We start from the raw sequence: 12826 nt of genomic DNA, 5'->3' as shown, positions 1-12826 counted from the left end.
GCGTCGGCATTTTGCAAGAGCGTATTAATACATTAAATGTGCCTATGCTAATGAACATTGTGCAAGCTCTTGCTCTTTCACTTTGCTTTGGTGGTTTCAAAACAGGCATTTATATGTAACCATGAATTACTAAATGTGTTAATATTTTCGTTCTGTGTATTTACGTTTTCCATGAATTGTTGTTGTTTATAATTGTTTATAATCGTTTGTATAACCACTGCATTGTTTGTGGGTTTACCTTTTTCTTGCTTTTTTTAAAACAAATTTCTGAAAAATATAAAAACTATGAGTAGTGGGTATAAATAAAAGTACCTTCACATGTGTCATTAAGTTACACTTGTACAATTTCTTGAATCATTGTTTATTCTGAGAGGTGTGGGTACTTTGTATCTTTTTCTCCAGTTTCCAGCATGCGTGTTTAGAGGTCTGGAGCTAGTCAGTGAACCAGGTGGCTCTTGTTGGCGTGGCTGGAGGGTTTGAGCGGGGCGAGGGTGTTGGCGCAGTCGTTGATCCACTGTGAGGTTTCAGGCTGCGGCGTCTGGGTTGGTGGGGTTGGTTCTTGGCAAGGGAGGTGATCAGCTTGTCTTTGGTGACTTTGCTCCAGCAGCTGTGAGGCAGCCGTTAGTTGCGGTGGTGCTTGGTTGGTTTCTTGAAGGTGAAATGGATGCAGCGGTTGTCGGTCCAGTGGAGAAGACAGGATCCAGCGTGTGGCCGGCTGCATGGGTGGGTGCGGTGACTAGTTGTCTGAGTCCCAGGTTGGCAAGGTTGTCGATCAGGGTGGCGGAGTTGGTCGTTGTTCGAGGTGGAAGTTCAGGTCCCCGAGGAGGATGTAGTCCGTGGAGGAGAGTGCGTGGGTGCTGAAGAAGTTTCAGGTTATGCGGTCTATGGGTACTTCTTATGCCTTCATGTGCAAGGACCTCAACTTTATTTTATATTTTTAGTCCAGTGGGGTACATGTGCATTGCTAATTAACTATAGGAGAGAAAAAAATCTGCAGCAAGAGCCACTCGCTTTACAAATACCAGCTAATGGGATTTTCCCATGCAAAGCCATGGGAGAACTTGCTTGGCTTTAAGTTGGCAGGTTTAGTTACACCCAACTAGCAATCCTGCAAAACCGGGTTTTGAAACAGGCTGACCTCTTGGGGGTTTGTAAAAGATACAACCAGTTGTTATGCCTTATAAAAGCACGTTATTCTATTGTAGTACAGGAGGGCACTTTTGACAAAGTGTGGAAGACTCTCCCTGGCACCGACTGTGGTGTGCAAAAAAGATCAAAAGTTCTATAATCTGGTGGAGAGTAACAGGAGAAATAACCTTGGGTAGAAACTTTGGATTGTCCCATAATACTGCTCTATAGTTGCAGACATGGATGTAGGGTTCCAGTGATGCGAGTGCTTGTAGCTCACTAATGCGCCAGAGAGAAGTTATACCCACCAAGAATGAAAATTTCCATAAGGGGCAGGAACTCAACGGGGGATCCTAGGAGTCTAGTGAGGCAATATACATATATTCATGTTTCTTTGCTGGTGGCAACCATGGGGGAATGACCATGAAAGCCTGGATAACCGTTATACAGAATAAGGAAGAGAGTCGTCTGTTCTGCATAATAAGCGGATAGAGCAGCTAAATGAAATGAAGTTTAATGGAATGGCGTGTGGTGCCTGGAGGGAATTCAAGAGATGGGCAGAAAAAGGTGTCTTAAGAAGTTCTGACCAAAGTAATGTAGTGTTCACCTTCGAATTTTGAGCAAAAATGGAAATGTGCTATATTGGATCTGTGCCTTTTCTTTGGTCCTGCTACTGGGCTGCAACATTTTATTCAGTCCAAGATATCTAGTTTTTTTTCAAATCAGCTAATCAATAAGCTCCGAAGCAAATGAAAAAAAAAAAAAAATCGAAGGTGGAGTTTATACTCTGCTGCTTTGTTGGTTTGTAAGAGGTGGTAGAGTCACTTAATGTGCACTCAAACAAAATACTATAGCCAATTGCTACAGTAATAAAATTGCCCAGCCTGTCATCCATAACATGCTGTAAGTGTGATATTCTACTTTTACAATTTGGAGTTAAATTCAGGGGAGGGTAAAGACTCTGCAAAGCTATTCATTAGTATACTGTGAGAGGAGAAAGCCAGAGAGCAACACAATCATTGTGGGCATGTGAATGAGGAGCAAACAAGAGAAAGTATGCAGGTGCAATAGTACCACCCACCCTAAAACAGACGCTGGATAAACCGCTATGTGCAATTTGCACTTTTTTACTTTGTGTACAACTAATGAATTTAGACAGTGGGTGGTAGGCACCAATTTCCCCAACAGTGCGGTTGCTAAGGGATTGGAAGTTCATGAACACATATGCATGAAAAGCATTAGTTTAATTTTTGCCACATGTATAAAGATTTCCACTAGGGTCCCACCATGATTGTCCTCATCCTTCTACCCTCTCGTAGATGGACATGTGGGATTGGACGGAAAGTTGCCTGCAGAGGGGGCGGTAGTTGTAAGAGACCCTACCTGGAGTTTACGTAGCTGCTTGATGGCCTCCTCCCGGCTCTTGTTAGCAGAGTCAATCTGTCCTTCGAGGTCTTTGAGATCCAACTCCAGCTTCTTGCGTGCAGCAACAGCAATAGACCGCTGCTTCCGCTCATCCTCCAGCTCAGTTTCCATCTCTTTTACCTGAAACAAAGGACAGGACATCAGTGGAGGGCTATTGGGTATAGGAGAGGGATGTTGGAGAGACCCCTGCATCCGAATATTTGCACCTAGAGACATCAAATGCCATGCAGAGGATGACACCGACCTGGTCTGCCGAGGAACAGATTATAGGGTGTACTATAGAGTCGAGAATCCATCTCACCATCATCTACTATTGGTTTTTATCCACTCTTGCTGCTCAGCTGTTGCCCCCTACTGGACTCTAGTAGTTTCTGCACCCCAGCAGTTCCAAGGATAGTACCGTCTACCACCAGATAATCACACAACCGCACAAGTTCCTCACTCCCTCCTCCATTCTAGGGTCTCTCCACTCCTTTCAGCAACAGTTACTGCCACATGTATTACCAGGTTCTTCATCTCTTGTACAGTCTACAAGGGATTCTCCATTTGTTCCAGTTAGATACAATGCCCTCTTACCTGTCGCACAAGCTGTTTTTTCTTGTCCTCGCTCTGCTCATCTCGTCCCTGGAGGTCACGCTCAAACTGAGCCTTCATAGCCTGGAGGTTAACTTCGAGCCGAAGCTTGGCATCCTCTGTGGCTTGCAACTCATCTTCCAGCTCCTCCAGTTGGGTCTTCATTTCCTCTACCTGTTGCTCCAGGGCACGCTTGGACTTCTCCATCTCATGGACCTGGAGAAGGGGAGAAAATTTGTAACTGGGTCAAGAAGGCCAGAGATTGAGGCACAGAACATGGTTCAGGTTCACGGGTACAACTGCATAGGCTGGAAAAATTAAGACAAAACTAATTGGCTGAGTAAGTATGAAGGCGAAACAGGACAGTGAGGTGAATTTTTGATTAACTTTACATATCTTAGAGGCAATTTGAGGTCATCCACTACAAAGTGTAAAGTAAAGCTTAATACAAGAGCTTAATTGCCCTGGTGCCTGCTTTCCTAGTCCATAGACTTATCAAAGGAGATTATCTGAAAATTCAAAGGTCTCCAGAAGGCTAACTCCACCCATGCCAAACAGGAGCAAAAATTGGAAGCAAGAACTGAAAGCCCCTTTCCTAATGAGCAGCCAGTAAATGCTTGTGTGCTTAGAGCATTTGTGAGGGGTAGGCTACATGTGAGCTTTCACAAACTACATCAAATCGAATCTGTTTTCATACATACTGCTTGTGTGGATGTCAATCCAGAGCCCTCCAGTATAGGGACTAGCGAGGTAGGGGCTGAAGCATGATCCACCACCAGCTGACCATGTGGAGAAGGATTTATGAACACTGCATGTTTGACAGCATAATTCAGCTATAGCCTCAAACATGGGCACAATCTACTAAATAAGTGTAGGTGTATGGCACATGCCACAAGCAGAGCATCGGCTAAAAAAAAAATAAAAAAAACCAAAAAAAAAAGTTGTCAGGGTGTGCACAAGTCAGTTTGTCAAATTGGAAGCCAGAGAGAACAGCAAATAATCTCAAACGACTGAATTTTTGATAAGCCTGATAAGCCTGGCTAGGAGATCCGTTTTATTTAGTGATGTAACAGTCAAAATGGTTTAGGCCAGTTTCTTCCCCAAACCTTCCTATTATATAGGTCTCCATCTTACAAACCTGTAGCCTTCCCTTATGTTTAACTGCAGTACCCAAATCTTTACTCCGCTTTTTTTAATTCCATATTAGTATTATTACGGAGACGAGCTGTTAGCATGGGATTGGCTACATACAGCATTGGAATGGGTAAGGCCATCTGTGAAGTATAAGTATTTTAAACACTGCTATTCTCCTAGTAATTGAAAACAGCAAGTACGTCCACAAATCTGAGCCAGTTTTACTGACTGGAGGAGATAAGGAAAATGCTACTTACCAGTATGAATCTGTTCTTGGCATTTAGAGCTGCAGATTACTACACTTCGCATTAGATCGCCACCTGGTGTTGGGCTGGGATGATTGCATGTTGTCTTGGAAGAAGTCTTTTGTAGTTACGAGATCGGTGACTCCTCCCTTGGACAGATGTTGTCTGCTTTGCAAATACGCTGCAATTGCTGCAAGGTGCAGGCGTATGGATGAAGATGCTAAGTTGCATCTTTGTAAATTTAAAAGGTAGCAAATTATATTCTGATAGACTCGTCAAGGGGATCAATTTGGTTATTGTTGCAATAAATGGCAAATCTCTTCCATTTAGCAGCGTAACAAGCTCTGGTAGTAGGTCTCCTGGCCTCTTTAATGATGTTCATACAGTTGGGTGGTAGGTTAAGATAACCAAACTAAGACTTCAGGAGCCAGATCGCCAGATTCAGTTGATTTGGGTCTGTATGTCGGATGTCTCCATGGTTCTGCGTTAGCAGGGATGGTGTGAGGCATAACTTTTGGTGTTGAATGAGAGAGTTCTAGCAGTGTGGTGAACCACAGTTGGCGTGCCCATGTGGGAGCTACCAGGATTAATTTGAGAGACTTGTCTGAGCTTGCGTACTAATAATGGTATTAGTGGTAGTGGCGGAAAAGCATACGCAAATCTGCCTGACTAGTTCCTCCATATCACATTGCCCTTTGACAGCGAGTGTGGAAACCTGGCAGCAAAGGTTGGGCATTTTGCGTTTCCATGTGTGGCGAACAGACCTATGTCTGGATGACCCCACTTGTGGAAACATGGTTGAAGAACTTGCGGATGTAGTTCACATTCGTGAATTTGTTGCGTCTGCCGACTCAACAGATCTGCTATCTGATTGTGAACTCCTGGAAGGTGTTGTGCTAGCAGATATACATTCTGTGGAATGGCCCATCTCCAATTTGTTCTGTGCAAGCTGGGACAGTTGTAGAGTAATACATAGCTGTCATGTTGTCTGTCCGTATTAAGACCGCTTTGTTTTGTACTTGGAATGTTTTGAGTGCTAAGAATATTGCTAGCAGCTCTAGATAGTTGATATGGAACAATCTTTATTGAATGGTCCATTGTCCTTGTGTCGTATGATGTAGGAGATGGGCTCCCCATCCTGTGAGATGAGTCTGCTGTGAGTACTATTTGTGGAACAGGTTCGAGGAATGGCCGCCCCTTTGTCAAGTTTTTGGTGTTCCACCACTGCAGAAAGCAATGGGTGCAGCCGTCTACCAACACCAGGTCTGTTAGTTGCCCTTGAGCCTGGTTCCACTGTCGTGCTAGACATTCTTGTAACTGACACACCTGCAGTCTTGCATATGGCACAATAAAAATGCAAGACGCCATCATGCCTATTAGTCTCATGAACACTGGCTTGGAAAGAGTGTTTGTTGGAAGACCGACTACAGTTTAAATGCTCTGTATCCTTGCTGGACTGGGATACGCTAGAGCTGTAGACATGTTTATAGTAGCCCCTAGATACTGATGTATGAGAGGGTTGCAGGTGCGACTTGGTGTAGTTGATTGTGAACCCTAAGTCGTGCAATGTTTGAATTGTCTGATGTGTGTGTTGGACACAGATTGAATGACTTGGCTTTTATGAGCCATTCGTCTAGATATGGGAAGACCTGTATTTGTAGTCTCCTGAGATGTTCTACTACTGGTAGGCACTTTGTGAATACTCTTGGTGCCGTTGTCACTCCGAATGGAAGGACTTTGAACTGATAATGTTGTCCTTCCAGTACAAACCTTAGCTACTTTGTGAGCAGGATGTATAGGAATGTGAAAGTAGGTGTCTGTTAGATCTAGTGTTGTAAGGAAATTGCCTTGTTGCAGCAGTGGGAGCACTCGTTGTAAAGTGATCATATGAAAAGGATCCGATTGTAGGTAATGATTGAGGGGCCAGAGGTCGAGAATTGGTCTTAGTGTCCCGTCCTTCTTGGGAATTAGAAAATACAGCGAGTAAACCCCTGTTCCTTGCTGTTGTAAAGGAACTATTTCTATTGTGTCCTTTTGAAGAAGCGACAGAACTTCTTGTTCGAGCAGAGTAATGTTTTCTGCAGACATTGGACGCTGCCTGGGTAGTACGCGTGGAGGGATTGCTACAAGTTAGAGGCAGTAGCCATACTGGATAATTTGTCTTACCCACTTGTCTGTTGTGATGGAATTCCAGACAGGTAGGAATTGTGTTAATCTGCCCCTCCCACAGGAGTGGAATGCTGTCGGGGAAGCAGAGGGAAGTCACTGTTTTGTGGTGGAAGAGGTTCGATTGTTGTTACCCAGACCTCTTCCTTTGTTTTTGTTTCCTCTATATCCACCTCTAAAATATCCCTTGTTAGAGGATGTTTGTGTATTCGATTTATTTGAAGGATGTTGTATTGTCTGCTCCAGTCTGTTTGGAGCCTCCTCTGTAGAAGGAGCGCCGAAAGGAACTTTTAGCTTGTGTGGACTGTAAAGCTCCAATAGATTTGGCAGTATATGCATCCTTCATCTTTTCAAGTGCTGTGTCTACCTCTGGTCCAAACAGTTGATTTTGATTAAATGGCCGATTTAAAATGGTAGTTTGCACTTACTGTTTAAATCCTGAAATGCGTAGCCACGCATGTCTTCTAAGTAGGATACTAGTGTTTACAGCTCTAGATGCAGTGGGCCACATCTAGTGCGCACTTGATTGAGACATTCGAAATTAGCTTGCCTTGTGTAAGGTCGTTTGCCTGCGCCTTATATTGGTCAGGTAGATGTTCTAGTAGTTTCTCTAACTGATCATAATGAGCCCTATCATATCTTGATAAGAGGGCTTGTGTGTTCGCTATACGCCATAAATTGGTAGCTTGCGCAGCTATTCTTTTGCCTGAAGCATCTATTACCTTGGATTCTTTGTCAGGTGGGGGTGCCTCACCTGAGGTTTGTGAGTTTGCTCTTTTCCTAGCATTTGACCCAACTAGTGAATCTAATGGGAGTTTTCCTTTAATGTAGGCTGGATCTGGAGGTGCAGGCCTATTTTTTTCTCAATTCTAGGGTTTAGGATCCTAGTACGTACAGGGTCTTTAAATATCTCCGGAGCATGTTTGATGACACCTTTAATCATGGGAAGAATTTGAACAGACCTTTGTGATTGTTCAAATGTGTCTAACAGAAAATCTTCCTCAGCCTCATCAGAATGCATAGCGACTCCATGGTAAATGGCACCTCTGTTCAGCAGGTGACCAAAAACAATGTTATTTTCTGGGGGAGAAGGTTTTGATGGATAGGACTGTTTGTCAGGGATATCTGGAACATCCTGTGGGTTTGGGTACTCCCAGTCTATCATTTACAGGGTATGGGAAAGGCTCATCATGGGTCCATCCCTCTCCCTAAACTATACTCATCATTTTGATTAGTGTGAAGACAGGAGAGGAGAATGTGGAGGAGAAATCTATGGTGAATTGTTAAGGGGAACAGGGGATGAGAAGGAAGTATAGGAGAAGGGTGCATAGGAGGTGGCAGAATCCTTCATGGCAGGTACTACAGGTGTGGGTGTTGTATCTGCCTTCCTCTTGTGTGGTGTAGTAGATACATGACCTGTCTTTGGGTCAATGTAGGTGATCTTTTGCAGAGGATCTGGTTGGAAAAGGTCTCCTTGTGGAACCTTTGTTGGCGCCGATTTTTTCGGTTCAGGACGAGGTTTCTGTCTTTAGCCTTAGGAGGTGTTACAATGCCCTTTGGCGTAGTTTGACACAGGTGTTGTTTTCGGTTACGTAGGCTGTTTCGAGGGCTTGGGCACATCAGAATCAGGCCTTGTCGGTTTCAGTACAGAAGACAATGGCTTTGGAGTGGAAGCTGGTCTCGTCTGCTTCGAGGCATCGGACGCTGGCTTCATACCTTTGTCTTTAGAAGTCGCCTGTTTGGGAGCTGAGACCTTTCGGTTTCGGTGCAGAGGGAGCTTGTGGGATCTGCACGTGCGGCTTGCTCGGTACAGAGCTACCGGAAGGCTTAGTTACTTTCTTCGGAGCCGGGCTCGATGGGGGGCTTTCGAAGTGGTTTTTCGGTCGTGACTGAGCCCTGGAGGCGGAGTGTTAACCTTTGCCTTCGATCTGGGTGCCGTGTGTGGTGCATGGGCAGTAGTACTCTCGCGCTGACCCGATGGTATTGAGTCATCCGAGTCTGCCTCTGATACTATTTGGAGATCTGAATCTTCTTCGGGAACGAGCGGAACCTCATCGAAGATATCCACCGGTTCCGGAGCGGATCTCTGTGTGTCGTGTTGGTGGGCCCTCCGATCTCGGATGGTTTTCTTGGATCGAAAGAAAGCACAGGCTGTACAGATGGATTTGTCGTGTTCTGGCGATAAGCACAGGTTGCAGACCTCGTGGTTGTCACTGTGTGTAAACTTTGCTCTACACTCTAGGCATTTCTTGAATGGCATATTTTCCATGAGGTGTAGGCCTCACAGCGTGGATAGGCCCGTGTCAACAGGAATCGAGCTGATAGTCGAAAACTAGGTTAGTCGATATCGAAGGTAGTTCGGTAAAGTTTTAATACGTTTTTGGCTTAGAAGTGCTTGAAAAGTTTATTTCTAGCCAGAGCAGAAAAAGTTCATCCGAACCCAGTGGTGGAAAAAAAACTAAGGATGGAGCCGATGCCCATGCACACTATTGTCCAAGGGAGGAGTCACCTATCTTGTGACTACAAAAGACTTCTTCCAAAACAAAAACATGCAATCATCCAAGCCTAATGCCAAGTGTAGTATCTGCAGCTCATATGCCTCGAACACTCGTTTTCAATGTATGCAATATTTTTTCCTTTGTGCACCACGGTTTGCCAAGAACCCCTCAAGGGCTCAGTGAAGATTGCATCACCTCCTAGGCTGGAACGAATATGCTACTTACCAGTAAGCATCTGTTCTTGGCATGTAGGGCTGCGGACATTCATATCTGTGCATAGATCGCTGCCTAGTGTTGGGTCCGGATGATTGCACATTGTTGTCCTGGAAGAGTCTTCGAAGTATCACGAGATAGGTGGCTCCTCCCCTGGACTACAGTGTGCATGGGCATCCCCTCCATCCTCAGATTGTTTTTCGCCATTGTGGCAGAGATGGAGTGTAATACAGTGAGTGATGTCCATGCTACAGAGTAATTCTGAATGCTACAGCTGCTACAGGCGCCGGGGAGGAGGGTGGGCGATATGAATGTCAGCAGCCCTACATGCCAAGAACAGATGCATACTGGTAAGTAGCATATTCGGTTCGAGGCATGTGGGCTGCTGAATTCATATCTCCATAGATTACATAGCAGTCCATCCTGTTCGCGGCGGCTGCCCGTGCCAGCTGCAGCAGTCTGAAAAAGAGTTTTGAGAACAGTCTGTCCTACAGCTGCCTGCTGTTTAGAATGCACATTTGCGCAGTAGTGTTTCGTAAATGTATGTGTGGTGGACCATGTGGCTGCCTTACATATCTCCTCTAAAGGAATATTCCCTAGGAAAGCCATGGACGCTCCTAAATTACGTGTGGTGTGCTCTTGGTGGAATGGGTAGTGTGCGTTTAGCTTTAGCATAGCAAATCTGTATACACTTAACGATCCACCTGGCTATCCCTGCTTTGGAAATGGGGTTGCCTTTGTGTTGAGGAGAAAAGGCAACAAAAAGCTGTTTTGTTTTTCTAAAATCCTTTGTCCTGTCTATATAGTACATTAGAGCCCTTTTGACATCTAACGTGTGTAGGGATCTCTGCGACATTTTCTGGATTAGGAAAGAAAACTGGCAGTTCTATGGTCTGGTTCATGTGGAACTGCGAAATCACCGTAGGCATAAATGTAGGGTTGGTGCGTAGTACAACTCTATTTGCGTGGACCTGTATGAACGGCTCTTGAATGGTTAGTGCCTGGAGTTCACTAACTCTCCATAGTGAGGTAATGGCTACTAGGAAAGCAACTTTCCAGGTCAGAAATTGAATCTCACAAGTGTAGAGGTTCAAAAGGTGGTCCCATCAATCTGGTGAGGACCACATTTAGGTTCCAGACTGGTGAAGGCAGGTGTCTGGGAGGGATCACTCTTTTAAGTCCCTCCAGAAAAGCTTTAATGGCAGGCACTCTGAATAGTGAGAGGTGCTGCCAGTTCTGGAGATAAGCTGCTATGGCGGATAAATGTATACGAATGGAACTGTACGCTAGATTACATCTGTATAAATACAACAAATAACAGATAATGTGTTGAATAGATGCATCCAGTGGGTTAACATCATTGTTGTTACAATATATGACAAACCTTTTCCATTTAGCCGCATAGCATGCTCTGGTTGTGGGCCGTCTTGCCTCCTTGATGATATTCATACATTCTGGCGGCAAGTTAAGGTAGCCAAATTCTAGGACTTCAGGAGCCAGATCGCCAGGTTGAGCGGTTGCAGATCTGGATGCTGAATGTCGCCCAGGCTCTGCGTCAAAAGCCTGGGTGTGAGGTGTAGCCTTTGATGCGGTACCACGGATAGTTCCAGAAACGTGGTGTACCATGGTTGGCGTGCCCACGTTGGAGCAACCAGGATGAGTGTCATCGAGTCTTGCCTCAGTTTGTGTGCCACTAGCGGTATTAGAGGTGCTGGTGGAAAAGCGTACGCAAATTTGCCCGACCAGTTCATCCATATCGCATTGCCCTGCGACTGTGGATGTGGGAACCTGCTGGCGAAGCTTTGGCATTTTGCGTTTTCCCTTGTGGCGAATAGGTCTATCTGTGGATGACCCCACTGCTGGAAGTACGGTTGGAGTACTGATGGATGCATCTCCCACTCGTGCATCTGGTGGCTGTGTCTGCTGAGCAGATCCGCCATCTGGTTGTCTTTGCCCGGGAGGTGTTCCGCCATGAGGAAGATGATCCTCTGGATGGCCCACTTCCACATGCTTTGAGCCAGATGAGAACTGTGGAGAGTGCGTTCCTCCCAACTTCTGTATTTAGTACATGGCGGTCATGTTGTCCGTCCGGATCAACACGACCTTGTTGCACAAGAGTACCTTGAAAGCTTTCATCGCCATGAAGATTGCCATCAGTTCCAGAAGGTTGATGTGCATCTTTTGCTGTGCTGTCCATAGTTCCAGCACTGTGTGATGGAGTACATGAGCTCCCCATCCCTGGAGAGACGCATCCGCCGTCAGTACAATTTGTGGAACAGGCTCTTGGAAAGGTCGGCCCATGCAAAGGTTTCGTGGGTTCCACCAATGCAGAGAGTTGAATGCCCGACCGCTCACCAACACTAGGTCCTTTAACTGTCCTTGAGCCTGATTCCACTGACGTGCTAAGCACTCCTGAAGCGGACGCATATGTAGTCTCGCGTGCGGGACTAAGATGCAGGAGGCCATCATGCCTATCAACTGCATGAACACTTTTCGCTGGAAGCGAGCGATGAGATCTGAGTTCTTGAATCAGCAATTGCATGCTGTTTATTCTCACTGAATTTGGCTGTGCTTTGGCTGCCAGAGTGTCTATTGTTGCACCCAGGTACTGTCGCACGTGGGCGGGCTGAAGGTGTGACTTTGGGTAATTCAGTGAGAATCCCAGACTGTGAAGAAGATGAATGGTGTGGGACATGTGGCTGGCACACTGCTGGGCCGACTTCGCTTGAATAAGCCAGTCGTCCAGATAAGGGTAGACATGTATGTGCTGTGTCCTGAGGTGTGCTGCCACTGTTGCCAGGCACTTCGTGAACACTCTGGGTGCAGTCGTTACTCCGAAAGGGAGAACTTTGAACTGATGTTGATGTTGAATAGTGAACCTGAGATACTGTCTGTGTGACTGGTGTATGGGTATATGGAAACACGCATCTTTTAGATCTAGCGTTGCGAGGAAGTCTTCCTGACTGAGTAACGGCAGAACCTGTTGCAAGGTGAGCATATGAAAATGCTCCGACAGAATGTAACTGTTTAGAGGCCTGAGGTCTAGTATAGGTCTGAGCGACCCGTCCTTTCTGGGTATTAGAAAGTAGAGAGTACACCCCTGACCCCTGTTCTTCTACAGGCACGAGCTCTATGGCCCCTTTTTGCAGCATGCTGACGACCTCCTGCTGCAATAAGTGTAAGTACTCTGCGGACATAGGACGGTGTCTTGGAGGGATGTTGGGTGGAGTGAACGTTAATTCCAGACAATACCTGTACTGTACAATGTCTCTCACCCACCTGTCTGTGGTGATGATTTCCAGACCGGCAGGAACTGTTGTAGTTTCCCCCCCCCGACAGGTGTTGTGGTCGGGGCAGTGACAGGGCGTCAGTTTGGTATTGGCAGAGGATCTGGAACTGTCGTTTCCTCTGCCTCTGCCCTCGATGTGGTTTCCTCGATATCCA

At 45.8% G+C, this 12826-nt stretch overlaps 1 protein-coding gene across 2 annotated transcripts in view; it reads right to left on the bottom strand.

Moving 5' to 3' along the window:
• The window catches only part of MYH9 (myosin heavy chain 9), a 250168-nt gene that overhangs the window by 23658 nt on the left and 213684 nt on the right, over positions 1 to 12826 (bottom strand). For both annotated transcript variants that reach the window (XM_086958556.1, XM_086958561.1), the window contains exons 33-34: positions 3130 to 3342; positions 2512 to 2673 (exon numbers count right to left, since the gene is read on the bottom strand). In XM_086958556.1, the coding sequence (XP_086814682.1) occupies positions 2512 to 2673; positions 3130 to 3342 (375 nt within the window). The remainder of the gene's footprint in view (positions 1 to 2511; positions 2674 to 3129; positions 3343 to 12826) is intronic.

Source organism: Lissotriton vulgaris, chromosome 1_1 (genome assembly GCF_964263255.1).
Source record: "Lissotriton vulgaris chromosome 1_1, aLisVul1.2, whole genome shotgun sequence".
Taxonomy (NCBI): Eukaryota; Metazoa; Chordata; class Amphibia; order Caudata; family Salamandridae; genus Lissotriton; species Lissotriton vulgaris.
The sequence above is the reverse complement of the archived record's forward strand: the minus strand, read 5'-3'. Positions and strand labels throughout refer to the sequence as shown.